Genomic DNA, 13118 nt, shown 5'->3' on the forward strand with positions numbered 1-13118 from the left:
AAAACCTGTATACCTCTCAGAAAAAAGGAAAGGAAGCGGTGATGAAGGACTTCCTGGGGAAGCTGTCGATCCCGGCCATAACACAAATGGAAAGGGACTTATTAGAAACCCCAATAACAATTGCAGAAGTACATCAAGCAATAGCGAGTATGGCAAGCCTTAAGTCGCCTGGCCCCGACCGACGCCCAATCGAGGCCTATAAATATTATGGCGAAATATTAATCCCCGAACTGCTAAAAGCACTGGGTGGGGCATTTAAGGGAGGTCAGTTGCCGGCCTCTATGCTAGAGGCAACAATTATAGTGTTACAAAAAGATGGGAAAGACCCCCTCTCCCTCTTATGTGCCGATGCAAAAATTTTGACCAAAGTCTTGGCAGTAAGATTGAATGGCGTCATCCACAAGCTGATCCATGAGGATCAGGCAGGATTATTTATAGCTAATAGATCTACAAGCTTGAACATCAGAAGGGCTTTCTTGAACCTACAGTCTCCTACGGAGAATGTGGGCTCGAGAGCCTTAATGTGACCCTCGACGTATCTAAGGCCTTCGATAGTGTGGAGTGGGGCTACATGTGGCGTGTGCTGGAGAAATTCGGATTCGGTCCATCTTTTATTGGTTGGATTAAATTGCTCTACACCTGTCCTAAGGCAAGATTAAAAATTAATAATGAGTTCTCGGATTGGTTTGAGCTTGAGAGAGGGACGAGACAGGGTTGTCCAATTTCGCCATTGCTTTTCACACTGGCGATGGAACCCCTGGCTATCTCCATAAGAGACAGCCATGAGATACCTGGCTTCCAGAGAAAGACGGGAGAAGAAAGGATCGCGTTGTACGCGGATGACATCTTGCTTTTCTTGGGGGATACGAGAAACTCGTTGTCGGGGGCGATGAGAATAGTGGAGGAATTGGGTAGTTTTTCGGGCCTGGAGATAAACTGGGAGAAGTCCGAGTTTTTACCGATAGATCCCATTAGTGAGCCAATAGTTTGTGAAATGCTCCAGTTGGTAATTGTGGAAGCATTGAAGTACCTGGGAATTGTCCTGACGAAGGACCCCACTCAATATGCTGGCAAAAACCTTGTTCCACTCTTAACAAAATTTAAACAAAAGATAGGTATATGGAGACGCCTCCCCTTGTCAGTTGCAGGAAGGTGTAGCTTAATAAAAATGATCTGGATGCCACAACTGTTGTACGTCCTGCACAACTCTCCAGTGTGGATTTGCAAGAGGTGGTTCAAAAGAATTGAGGGTCTATTTAGGGAACTGATATGGAAAGGGAGGCAGGCCAGGATACGGCTTCGAGTACTCCAGCTCCCCATTCGGCATGGGGGCTTCGCCCTCCCACACCCAGAGCGTTACTTTCTTTCAACTCAACTGCAGCAGTTAAAGGGGTGCGGGACTCGGGAGGCGGCACTCCAAATAGTAGGCTCCTATTAACAAGCGCCCTACATAATACAATAATTGAAGCCCTAGAGGTGGATATGTTCCACCATGAATTTCCAACAATTAAATTGATAATTAAACTTTGGAAAACAGTTAAGAAACTGATGGAGTATGAGGGCCTAAGAGCCCTTGCACACTGGGGCGGGGGGCGGCGTCGGCGGTAAAACGCCGCTATTATTAGCGGCGTTTTACCGTCGGTATGCGGCCGCTAGCGGGGCGGTTTTACCCCCCGCTAGCGGTCGAGAAAGGGTTAAATACCACCGCAAAGCGCCTCTGCAGAGGCGCTTTGCCGGCGGTATAGCCGCGCCGTCCCATTGATTTCAATGGGCAGGAGCGGTAAGGGAGCGGTATACACTCCGCTCCTTCACCGCTCCGAAGATGCTGCTGGCAGGACTTTTTTTACCGTCCTGCCAGCGCATCGCTCCAGTGTGCAAGCCCTCGGGGCTTGCACACTGGATACACAGCAGCGGCACTTTCGGGGCGGTTTGCAGGCGCTATTATTAGCGCAATAGCGCCTGCAAACCGCCCCAGTGTGCAAGGGCTCTAACAGATTATACCCCTATCTGGAATAATCGCAATCTACAGGAAATCCTTAAAATTTGAATATTTAGAGTGTGGGAGAATCTTGGTATTAAAAGGTTAAGACAACTTTATACAGGCAACACGTTAAAGAAATTTCCGGAGTTGGTAAGGGAATTTAAGCTACCACAAAGCTCCCTTTTTTTGTAATTTCAGCTAGAACATACCCCCAAAGCACAATTCAAGGACCAGACCTTGAGGTGGAAAGAAATGCCTTCAGAGTGTAATCCATGTAGTTCCTACTAGGGGGTTAATAGCTAAGTTCTATGGTCAATTAAGCAATCTTGATAACAATGGGGGGCTACTCCAAGGTGTAAGAGCTAAATGGGAAGAGGACGTAGGAGTAGTGACCAAGGAACAATGGGAGAGGATCCTGGAGTTGGGGCCGATGGTCTCAGTCTCTCCCCCACAGAAGATTTCTCATTTGATGCAGCTGAATAGAGCCTATTATACACCTAAACGTCTCTCTAAGTTTGGCAGAAGGCCCAATGATAGCTGCCCCAGATGTCAGGGGATAGGGGATCTCATCCACATGATGTGGAGGTGCCCTAAGCTGTTCCGGTATTGGGAGGGGGTGACTAAAAGCTTGGGAGACATTTTTGGTGTCTTAGTGGAGAGGGAGGCCATAGGATGTATCTTGGGGTATAGAAGGGTGAAGGGGGGGGGGTTGAGTACCACACTGGCCACCACGAGAGGCTTGTTTCAAGCCAGGAAAATGATAGCATTAAGATGGCAATCAAAGGACCCCCCAACTGTGAAAGAATGGATTGCTACACTTAGCGAAACCCTGAGCAGAGAAAGATTGGAGTACACCAAGAGAGGCAATCTCCAGGAATTTGATAGAATGTGGAGGCTGTGGGTGGAAAAGGTGGGCCGCCCTCAATGGTGAGAACAGCTGAGCGGGATATAGTTTTAATACAGGCTGACCGGTAACAGAAACCCTCGACTGTAGCAGGTGCTTTAAGGTGGTAGTATTGTTAAGTATAGTCTTAGTCAATAGAAGAAAGTTCGCAAATAGTTTCTGGGTACTTATCTAAACTATGTGATGCTTGTAAGGGGGGAGGAGGTGTTTGGGGGGGAGGGTGGGAAGGGTGATACGAGGAACATTTACTATGTAGTATAATATTGGTTATGACAATAGGAGGTGGGTGCAGGAGCCCACTAGTTTTTCTTTTATCTTTTTCCTTTTTTCCTATCTTTCTATGTGATGGCATATTGTACTCCCATTGTGTTTTATACAGTCTATTATATTCAGCAAGGGACGAGGTCCCTCTGATCCCTTGCTCCCAGTTTGATTGTAACTAGATATATGAGAATAAGGAAATTAAGGTGTGTTTATAAGTTAATTTAATAAAATATCATGCTGTGACTTTATAAAAGGAAATGAGATAATGCATATACCACAATGATGTGAATTTGAGAAGGCGACAGTTTATGAACATCGAGCTGATTTAGCCCTCTAACAGTGTTCGCTGATGTGGAACAAAAAAAAAAAAAAAAAAATCTGGGACTAAGCAAAAAAAAAAGTAATACTGCTAAGCTTACTGTAGTGAACTGTGGCAAATGTCATATCCTGTCTAACGGTGAGAGTGGTTTACATATACAGCAGTCCTTGCACCCATAAAATACTTCTTAAAGGCCAAGTTCAACTTTTGGGAAAAAAATAATAAATGCACATATTTTTGCAATGTCAGGCTCCTGCAGGCAAGTTCTGCAGCTTTCAGCCGGTACCTATGATATGGACTGACTGTTTACAAGCTGCAGGGCTTGTAAATGAGCTATGAGAGTGCTCACCTGAGCTCTCGCAGTCCATTATGGACTACAAGACATCAGCCGCAATGGCTGACGGTACATGTGGTTCTCTCATTCACAGATTGCTGTGAATTAATGATGCAGCCGTGTCGGCAAAGTGTATGTGTTAGGAATATATATTTCACGCAATAACTTTGCACAGAGTGCAGTTATAGTGGTATATAATGACATGACCATCCTAGGATAGGCATGGATGGGTGAACAGTGACCAAAGTGAACAAAAACTGCATTAATTACTGAATACTGCTAGAAAATCAGTGGGAATAGTAAAAATCCATGTGTTTTATTAATTTTACAGTATCCTAATCATACTATATTAAAAAAAATTTTATTCTCTCCTTTTTTGCCTAGAATTCGCCCTCTAGTGATTATGGAAACAGAAAATTGGGTATGGAAATTTTTAACTCTCTAGGTTGTTCTGCGCTATGACAGTTTTTATATACTGCCAATACTATAGTGTCAATATGCTTTTATTCTTGTCTTATCTAGAACATTTTTTATTATTTTTTCTATTTTATTTCCAAAGATTTAAAATGCACTGTTGGGAGGCCATGAATGTACCTAGGGACCTACTTTATTTGCTTGTACATCAACAAATGTTCATTCTCTTGATAGCTTTCATGAAGAAATAGAAGTTTCTTCTAGAGAAAAACAAACAAGTAAAGTTACCGTATTTATCGGCGTATAACACGCACCCCAAGTTTAGGAGGGAATTTTAAGGAAAACAACTTTTAGGAGTAAAGTTTAAGGAAGAAAAAATTACATTAAAATGCCCATTAATGCAGCGTTATCGGTGTCCATCTGCAGCCTTGTCAGTGCAGCCTTGTCAGTGCAGCTTTGCCCCAGTGCAGCCTTGTCAGTGCAGCTTTGCCCCAGTGCAGAATTGTCAGTGTAGCCTTGCCCCAGTGTCCAGCGCAGCCTTGCCCCAGCGCAGCCTTGCCCCAGCGCAGCCTTGCCCCAGCGCAGCCTTGTGTGATCCTCGCCGACATACACAGCCATGTGTAAATTCAAATATGGCGCCCTATGATGGACATCACACAGGTCCAATGGCGGGACTGGGCGGGACTGTAAGCGGCGCCGAGAAACTGTATTCGTATCTCGGCGCCGCCGAGTCCCTGCAGTCTCGGGGCCATATTTGAATTTACACATGGGTGTGTATGTCAGTGGCAATAGCCGCGATCACACAAAATTGGCTGGGATCATCCTATAACACGCACCCACGATTTTCCCCTGATTTTCAGGGGGAAAAGGTGCGTGTTATATGCCGATAAATACAGCATTTCTTCTAGGCAAGATGCTAGTAGTAGTTTTAGGTATTCACTTCCATTGCAATTATAGTAATAGGTTACCCCATTATCATCTCTCTAATTTTGTTTAATATAGCCAATGCTGTATATAAATCTTGTGTACATACCTCCCAACTTTTGAACTTGAGAATAAGGGACACTTCTGGGAGATAGTAGCACACTGCAGGAAAAAGGGAGTGTGGCCAAACATGATAGTGGGATGGGCTTAAGGGCCATGGCTAAACAAAACATGGGCTTCCTTGTTTACTAAAGTGTACTTTGATTGCTTTGCCACAAGCTGGAGTCTCAGGGATACATATAAACCTCAACACAATCATTTAGAAAAATCCTTCCAGTACATCTGATTTTGTAAACACAGAAAATAGAGAGCTTAAAATAGAGGATTATGAAGGACCTGAGGAACCCTGGAATGAAGCCAAGAGAATAAGTACTGCAGTATGAACCTACCCTTAAGGGGCCTACACACTATAGAATTTGTTTACATTTTTCTTGTACAACTTTCATTTAGATTTACCAAAAACATATAATATGCGGTCAAACCTAAACACTCTCATATTGTATCCAATCAGGCAGGCCCTTGCACTACATAGTTGAAGGTAACTCCAAAGGAAATTGAACAACAAAAATTGTATAATGTGTATCCAGCTTTAGGGAGAGAGAAAGGAAAGGATATCTATGATATATGGAAGGCAGGAAGGAGGGATCACTATAATACATGGAAGGCAGGAAGTATCACAATGGTACATGGAAGAAAGGAAGGAGGGATCACTATGGCACATGGAGGACAGTGAGTTGGTCATTTTGATGATAGGCAACTCCTTTCCTCATATTGGTTAGTGGTTCCAAATTAATAACTACTGCAGTAGGGAACAGACACAAAAGATACACTCAGCATCTTTCCAAATAACTGTTCTGCCTTATTATGATGCAATTTTAAGGCTTTTATACACATGAATTGGGTAGGTATCACATTAATATAACAATTGTACATTTATGGTAACAAGGGGCGTTACATAGGCAGGCTAATTCTAATCAGGACTCGAAAGAATGTAAACATGTACTGAAAACATTATTAGTGCCGTGTGTACAGTGAGGGCAGTGTGCAATGCATACAAAATAGAATACAATTATATACAGAACTTACACATTTCCATTACAGTCTCCCCTCTTTTGATCAATATTTTGATCACTAACCACACCTGCTATCACCTTTTAACCTGGAACCTCCACACCCTTAGGTGGCGGTCGTCCTGGCCAAAGAGGCAAAAAAACTCCATTGTGGAGAATATAATAGCTGAGCAGCTTTTTCATTACAAAATGACTTTTCATTGCGAAAAACAAATGATTGATAAGACCTATTTACAGAGTACTGGCTGTACACTCCTGTGCCCAGAATGGCCTTCTAGCTGAATTGTTGGCAAGCTGACTTATCAGCACATGTAAACACAGACAATTCTACATAAAATGGAAGACGTACAAAACTGTACATATAATAAATGCTGTATTGAGTCTCCAAACATTTCCTTATATATAAATGTCTCTTAATCCACAAGTCACCTGGCTTTAGTTTTAGATCCTTCCAAACTTTTAGGATCTGGAATTGGGGAGGAAACACATATATGAGTTTGTCAAAAACCTTAAAAGATCAGTAACGTTCTCTGTGAGATCCGAATGGATGACTTCAGCTGCTGAGACAAAATATAAGCAATGAGTAACACACTCCCAAACCAAATCCCATAGGGAGAGAGTCCAACACCCCCCACAGGGGCCTGATAAAATATAAGAAAACATTCAGGCAAAAGTTTTCTACTTTCTTACTCTACTTTGTCCGCCACATTGTAGACAGTAGGGAGTGTAAATATAAAACCTCAAAACTTCTAGTAAGGACTCTCCTATAAAAATGATTTCCTCTGTTACTCTCTGTAGAATTTGCACTCTATATTTACAAACTACTTCTGATAACACTTTTTTACTGCGGCCTTTGCAGTAGCATTTGCCACTGGACATCCAGACAAAATGCATACTCATAAGATCCTGACTTGGGCATCTGCATATATCTTTTTGTAATCTCTGGAAGGGATGTTCAGCTTTTGGTAAAACCTTTGGTAACAGGTAAAACAAGAAGTGGTATTTTATAAAAGCAACTGTGGAGAACCCTGGCTCTATCCCAGGCTCATTTACTAAGACAGCCATAACTGCTTGTGACTGATGACACAGTCCATGTGTCAAGCTGGAGGGAAAAGAGTGACTGGCAAACATAATTGATCACCTTTTCCAGTCTTATTTCATAAGAAGTTGCCCCCTGTGGACCACTTGTTCTTCTCATTCTGGGGTCCTTAAAGTTGAATTATTAATCCCAGCTATACTGGGCCAGAGCTAGGGTGGAATCTGTGAGTTGCACAGACCCAGCAAGTGTCCGGGGCTGTAATGCAGCATTCCTTAGTCACCTGGTCTGCTTCCATGTGTGAGTTTTAAAGTTAATATGGCTACCTCAACAAGAACCTGGAAGGCTGAAAACAGCCAATCAAATTAACTTAGCATGCTTGATTGGTTTACTTGTCGAAGTAAAAACAAACTTCTGTCCCTTCAAATAGAACCAAAAGCTCTCGATATCACGACTATCTATATAAATATACACTCTTTTTTATAGCTCACAGACTTTGCTAAAACATGGAGCTCTGTTTCTTGAGGTAGGGAAAAAGGATCCAATAACTTTGAATACATAGTATCCTTCTGGGTGATAAACTGCATACTCGATATGGGTATTGCCATCCTCAGTATAAAACCGGGATCAAATATACAAAAAAATTAAGATCTGGGTCTTCAGGGAGTGTGTCCTGCACTGGGCTCACAGCAGCTGATTCCTACACGATCAATTTAACACATAAGTTTTCCTTTGTCTCCAGCCTCCTCCAATAGAGGCAATAAGGTGGCTGGATTCAAATGTACACATTTTCATTGTTAGATTTGTACATAAACAAACAAAACAAATTCATATTTTGAACCTTTCATTAGACAAACATTTAGTTAGCTGTATATTTGCTATGCAGAATGTGGGACCATTAAAAGTTAAATATTTGATCAAAATAATGTCTAACTTTGTCTAATAGCACCTTTGCATAAAGCTACAGCTCTGATATATCTGGATGAACCCTTCATCACTGGGTCCAGCTTGCATAAATATATTACAATGGCTTGTATTCTATCATGCTGTTTGTGTAAGAACTCCAGTTTCATGTTTCAAAAAGACAACTTTTTCCTGGCAATATTATAATAAATGATAAGAATACCCTGCGGTCATGCAGAGATGTCCATAAATCCAAAATATTCTTCTGCTTATACCACTGCACTTACAAGGAAAAGCGGCACATCATTTCACAATCCACACATTCTGCTTTATATTTCAAAAAAATAAAAACTAAAGGACCAACAATCTGTATGATGGACCAGAAAGCATCAAAAACTATAAAACAACTGGCTGCAGGTGGCATCTATCCTAACAGGGTGTGTGGACTTGATGTGATGAGTCTGTTATATTTAAATTGTATTTATTATAACTCTCACATCATGGACTGCACATCAACTTATTATCAAAAACCTTAACATTTCATTTTTGTAGAAAAACTTCTTGTATCCCATCCATCTTGGCTTAGTTAAATATTATGGCAGCTTTATTCCAAATAACAACCTCATCTTAATCTTTTTTTTTTTTTCTCTCAATAAGGGCTTATTGTATAAATGTAAAATTACAAAATTGTTATTTTAAAGCGGGATTCCGGCCACTATAATTTTTTTTTTAAAAGTCAGCAGCTGCAAACACTGTAGCTGCTGACTTTGTTATGTTTTTCAATAAAAACATTGAAATATAAAGTACAAAATAGTCACATAAGCAGATTAATATCAAATTTATCAAAGCAATATACACCAATACAGCAGTAGGTAAATTCACATCACCCATTCGCCACCCATTGTGGCAACAAGGCACAAAAATTGTGACAAAAACCAAAAATCGGTGGGATCCAACCATGGCCCCTCAATCATGGGCCAGGCAATCCCTATGTGAGGGAACCGTACAGACCCAGCGTCCTGGGAGGTCCCAGATAGGGTCCCTGGGACAGTCCCAAGTCTCATGGTCATAAAAGGTCTCATATGAGATCAGCTGTATTGTGCTAAAGTTTCCAGAAATAAAAGAAAAGAACAAAACAAAAAGAAAAAGATGAGAGGAACAAACAAGAGAGAGTGAACTGGAGAGGGAGAGGGTCATCCTGGGATTCGCTATGGAGCTGAAATCTAGTCAATCCATGGGTCCCATATCTTAATAAATTTCTTGAATTTATTACTGAGAATGTGAGTGAGTTTATCATTGATCATAATCCAATTAAGTTTACCTGGTCAAGAGGGATTATTGACTGTTTCCAATGTCTTGCAATCATAATTCTCACCGCCAGTAGTATATATTTAATTAATTTCATTGAATGTTTGGGTATTTCATCGGGCAATTTATGAAAGAGGGCAGCTTCAGGAGATGTTTCCCCCGTCACTGAATTGATTATATTGAAAATTTGAATCCAAAATCTGGTTACGAGGGGGCACTGCCACCAAATATGGTGCATCGTCCCCAACTGACCGCAACACCGGAAACAGTTTGGGGAAGTAGCAGGATGCATATTAACTACTCTAGTGGGTACCAGGTACCAACGTAGGAGCGTTTTGTAATTAGCCTCTATCAGAGAAGTATTAATGGAAATTTTGGATAGCTGATAAGGAAGATCTTGCCATTCTATGAGGTCAAAAGTTATATTCAAATCTTTTTCCCATTGCACCATATAAGCCAATTTTGAATCTGGTTCAGTGAGGGAAGTATATATCGCAGAAATCCGACCCCTCTGATAGCTGCTAGCCTGACAGGTTAATTCAAATGTTGTAAGCATAAGGGGGCCTACTACTTGGTTAAGTTTAGATCTGGCAAACAATGCAATTTGATTATACCGAAATATTTCACTAGGGGGCATTTGAAACTCATCTTTGAAGTATTGTATCGTGCAATTGATCCCCATTCAGAAAGTCTCCAATTCTCAACAATCCTTTATTGAGCCACCACCATTTGCGGGGTCAAACCAGGTGGAAACTCCGGATTACAGAAAATGGGATCAAGTGGTGTATGAGGGGACGATAAAGGACTGCGGTTGCATGACCTATCCCATATTGCTAGGGAATGTGATAGAGTGGGGCATAGTATAGGTGGGCGTCGACTGTTAGGAAGCCACATTAATGATCCTATAGCCAATGGATGACCGGCAAGTGCCTCTATAGCGACCCACAGAGGGACTGAACCTTTAGCTGTGGTGTAGGCTAATTGGGCTATTTGAGCCGATTAATAATATGCCTGTAAATTGGGGAGACCAAGCCCCCCCATAGGTTTCGGTGTATAAAGTGTTCGCTTTTGTATCCGAGATCTTGTATTACCCCATATGAACAGCAAAATTTCAGCCTGTAGACGCTGTATGTCCCCCCTCGGGACTGCCACCAGTAAAGTTCTAAAGTAGTAAAGGAGTCTAGGTAGAAGTGTCATTTTTATTGAATTGACTCTGCCAAGCCATGAAAGAGAATAATCAGCCCAACAGCGGAGATCTTCCTTGAGTCTTTTAAATAATGGGGGATAATTTGCCCTATAAATAGTGTCTATGGATGAAGTCAATTGTATTCCTAGGTACGGAAGGGAACTAGGATTCCATTTAAAGTTAAATGTATTTTGAAGAGCCTGCACTTCAGCAGGGGGTAGTATCATGTTAAATGCGACTGTTTTTTGGGAATTCAGACATAGACCAGAAAGTCGTGAAAAATGATCTAGCAGGGATATCAGATTGGGTAAAGTTACTTAGGGATTAGTGACATACATGAGAACATCATCGGCAAACGATGCACATTTGTGTTCCTGTTGGCCACAACAAATACCATGAATATCAGGGTGGGAACGTATTGCCATAGCTAGGGGTTTCTATTTCTAATGCAAATAGTAAGGGGGAGAGCGGGCATCCCTGTCTCGTACCTTGCTGCACAGGGAATAATGGTGATTTACGTCCTCTAATAGAAACTTGGGCTATTAGGGAGCAATATAGCGTTTTCAGTAAGGAAATAAACGTTGAACCAAATCCTAAGGTCTCAAGGGTAATAAAAAGGTAGCCCCAATTTAGGCTATCAAAGGCCTTATTAAGGTCCAATGAAACGAGCAAGAGTTCCTGGGCAAGTGGCGCATCCCAGTTAGACTTTACCGCTGAGATTAGTGTTATGGATCTACAAATTTGATCTAGGGTCTGACGCCCTGTTATAAATCCAGATTGGTCTTTATGAATATAGTGCGCTAAAAAAATGTTAAGGCGAGAAGCCAAGATTTTCGTAAGGATCTTTAAATCGCAGTTTATTCATGAAATAGGATGGTAATTACGAACATCAGTAGAGTCCTTGTTAGGTTTAATTATAACACTGATATACGCTTTATTTTCATCCAACGGGACCGTACCCCTATCTCGCAAGGAATTAAATTAAAGAACCATGTGTGGAACTAATTGTCCAGAAAAATTTGTTATAGTATAGTTTAGGAAGGCCATCTGGACCAGGAGGCTTGTGGAGTGACAGCGATTTAATGGCAGCACAAATCTCCTCGCCTGTAAAGGGTTGATCCATAAGGTCTTTATGATCATCTGTGATGGTTATGAGAGGAAGGTTCCCCAAGAATTACCTAATGGATGGAGGGTCCGCGTCCCGAGGATTACTATATAGGTCAGCATATAAATCATGGAATTCCCGAAAAAAATTTTGGGGGTCCTGAGAAGGATGACCTCCTGATATTCTGATTTTGGGGAATGCCCGGTGAGAATGTCTAGGGGTAAGTTTATGTGCTAATAAAAACCCGGACGGACCCTCCAGGTGAAAAATTTGTGATTCATCCACCTTAATTGTTTCTCTGCCCTAGTAGTGAGGCATAGATTAAGTTCTAAGCGAGATTGTTCCAATTTAGTAAATAAGTTAGGAGATGGAGAGCATTTGTGTTTAGTTAAGGTTTCAAATTCCCTGGTCTTGGCAGAGATCAATTCAATGTGAGCTTTTTTTAAGTCTGGAGGATAGCTGAATAAAGGCTCCCCGGACAGAGGCTTTGTGTGCAGCCCAATTAATAGCAGGGGATGGGTCTCCTGGGTTGTTAATATCAAAGTAAGTTTGTAAAGGAGTAGAGATCTCAAGACAGTGGGATTCGTCACTAAGGAGAAATTCATTCAGCCTCCAATGGGGGTTTGTTGTCCTACTGGTGAGGTCTGAGATCTGAACCAAAATCGGATCGTGATCCGACCAGATAGAATCTTGGCAGATTTCAACTTGGGTAGCAGCCCCGAGAGGAAAAACACGTGGTCAATCCGGGAATAATGTCCATGTGCTCTTGAGTAATGAGTAATCTCTAGCGGTAGGATTGGCCTCCCTCCAAACATCCACTAAGTCATAATGATAAAGTAGTTGTGCGAATTTATGACTCTGTTTAGGAGGGTGACGAAGCCCCACGGTTTGCGATTTATCTTTAAGAAGGTCCAAGGCTAGATTAGAGTCACCCACTAAGATCACTGCGCCTTCAAGCTCGGGAGCCATGGACCGTAGGAGGGAATGAAAAAATGCGGTTTGGTTGGTGTTGGGAGCGTAATAAATTAGGAAGTTAATCAGTGATTCCCCTAAATGGCCTTTGACAAGAAGATAACGCCCATCTTTATCTCTAATAACTTTGGTTTCAATGAATGATACACGTCGAGAGAAACAGAGGGCCACTCCCCTCTTCTTTTCCGACGCATTGGCAGCGACCCTCAACAAGGAATAGTCATAGAAAAGGTTAAGACAAGAATGGAGAAAAAGAAGAAGAGAAAAAACAAAAAAACAAAAGGGTAGTCAGGCCAGGGGACTCCTGGCACTGAACAAAACAGTATGGTCATATAAAA

General features: G+C 41.8%; 1 protein-coding gene across 1 annotated transcript in view; it reads left to right on the forward strand.

Annotated features, from left to right (window-relative positions):
* Window positions 1-13118, forward strand: part of LOC141144737 (uncharacterized) — a 397412-nt gene that overhangs the window by 214666 nt on the left and 169628 nt on the right. Inside the window, exon 6 of the mRNA XM_073630709.1 lies at window positions 4187-4223. Coding sequence (XP_073486810.1) covers window positions 4187-4223 — 37 coding nt within the window. The remainder of the gene's footprint in view (window positions 1-4186; window positions 4224-13118) is intronic.

Source organism: Aquarana catesbeiana, linkage group LG05 (assembly GCF_042186555.1).
Source record: "Aquarana catesbeiana isolate 2022-GZ linkage group LG05, ASM4218655v1, whole genome shotgun sequence".
Classification (NCBI taxonomy): Eukaryota; Metazoa; Chordata; class Amphibia; order Anura; family Ranidae; genus Aquarana; species Aquarana catesbeiana.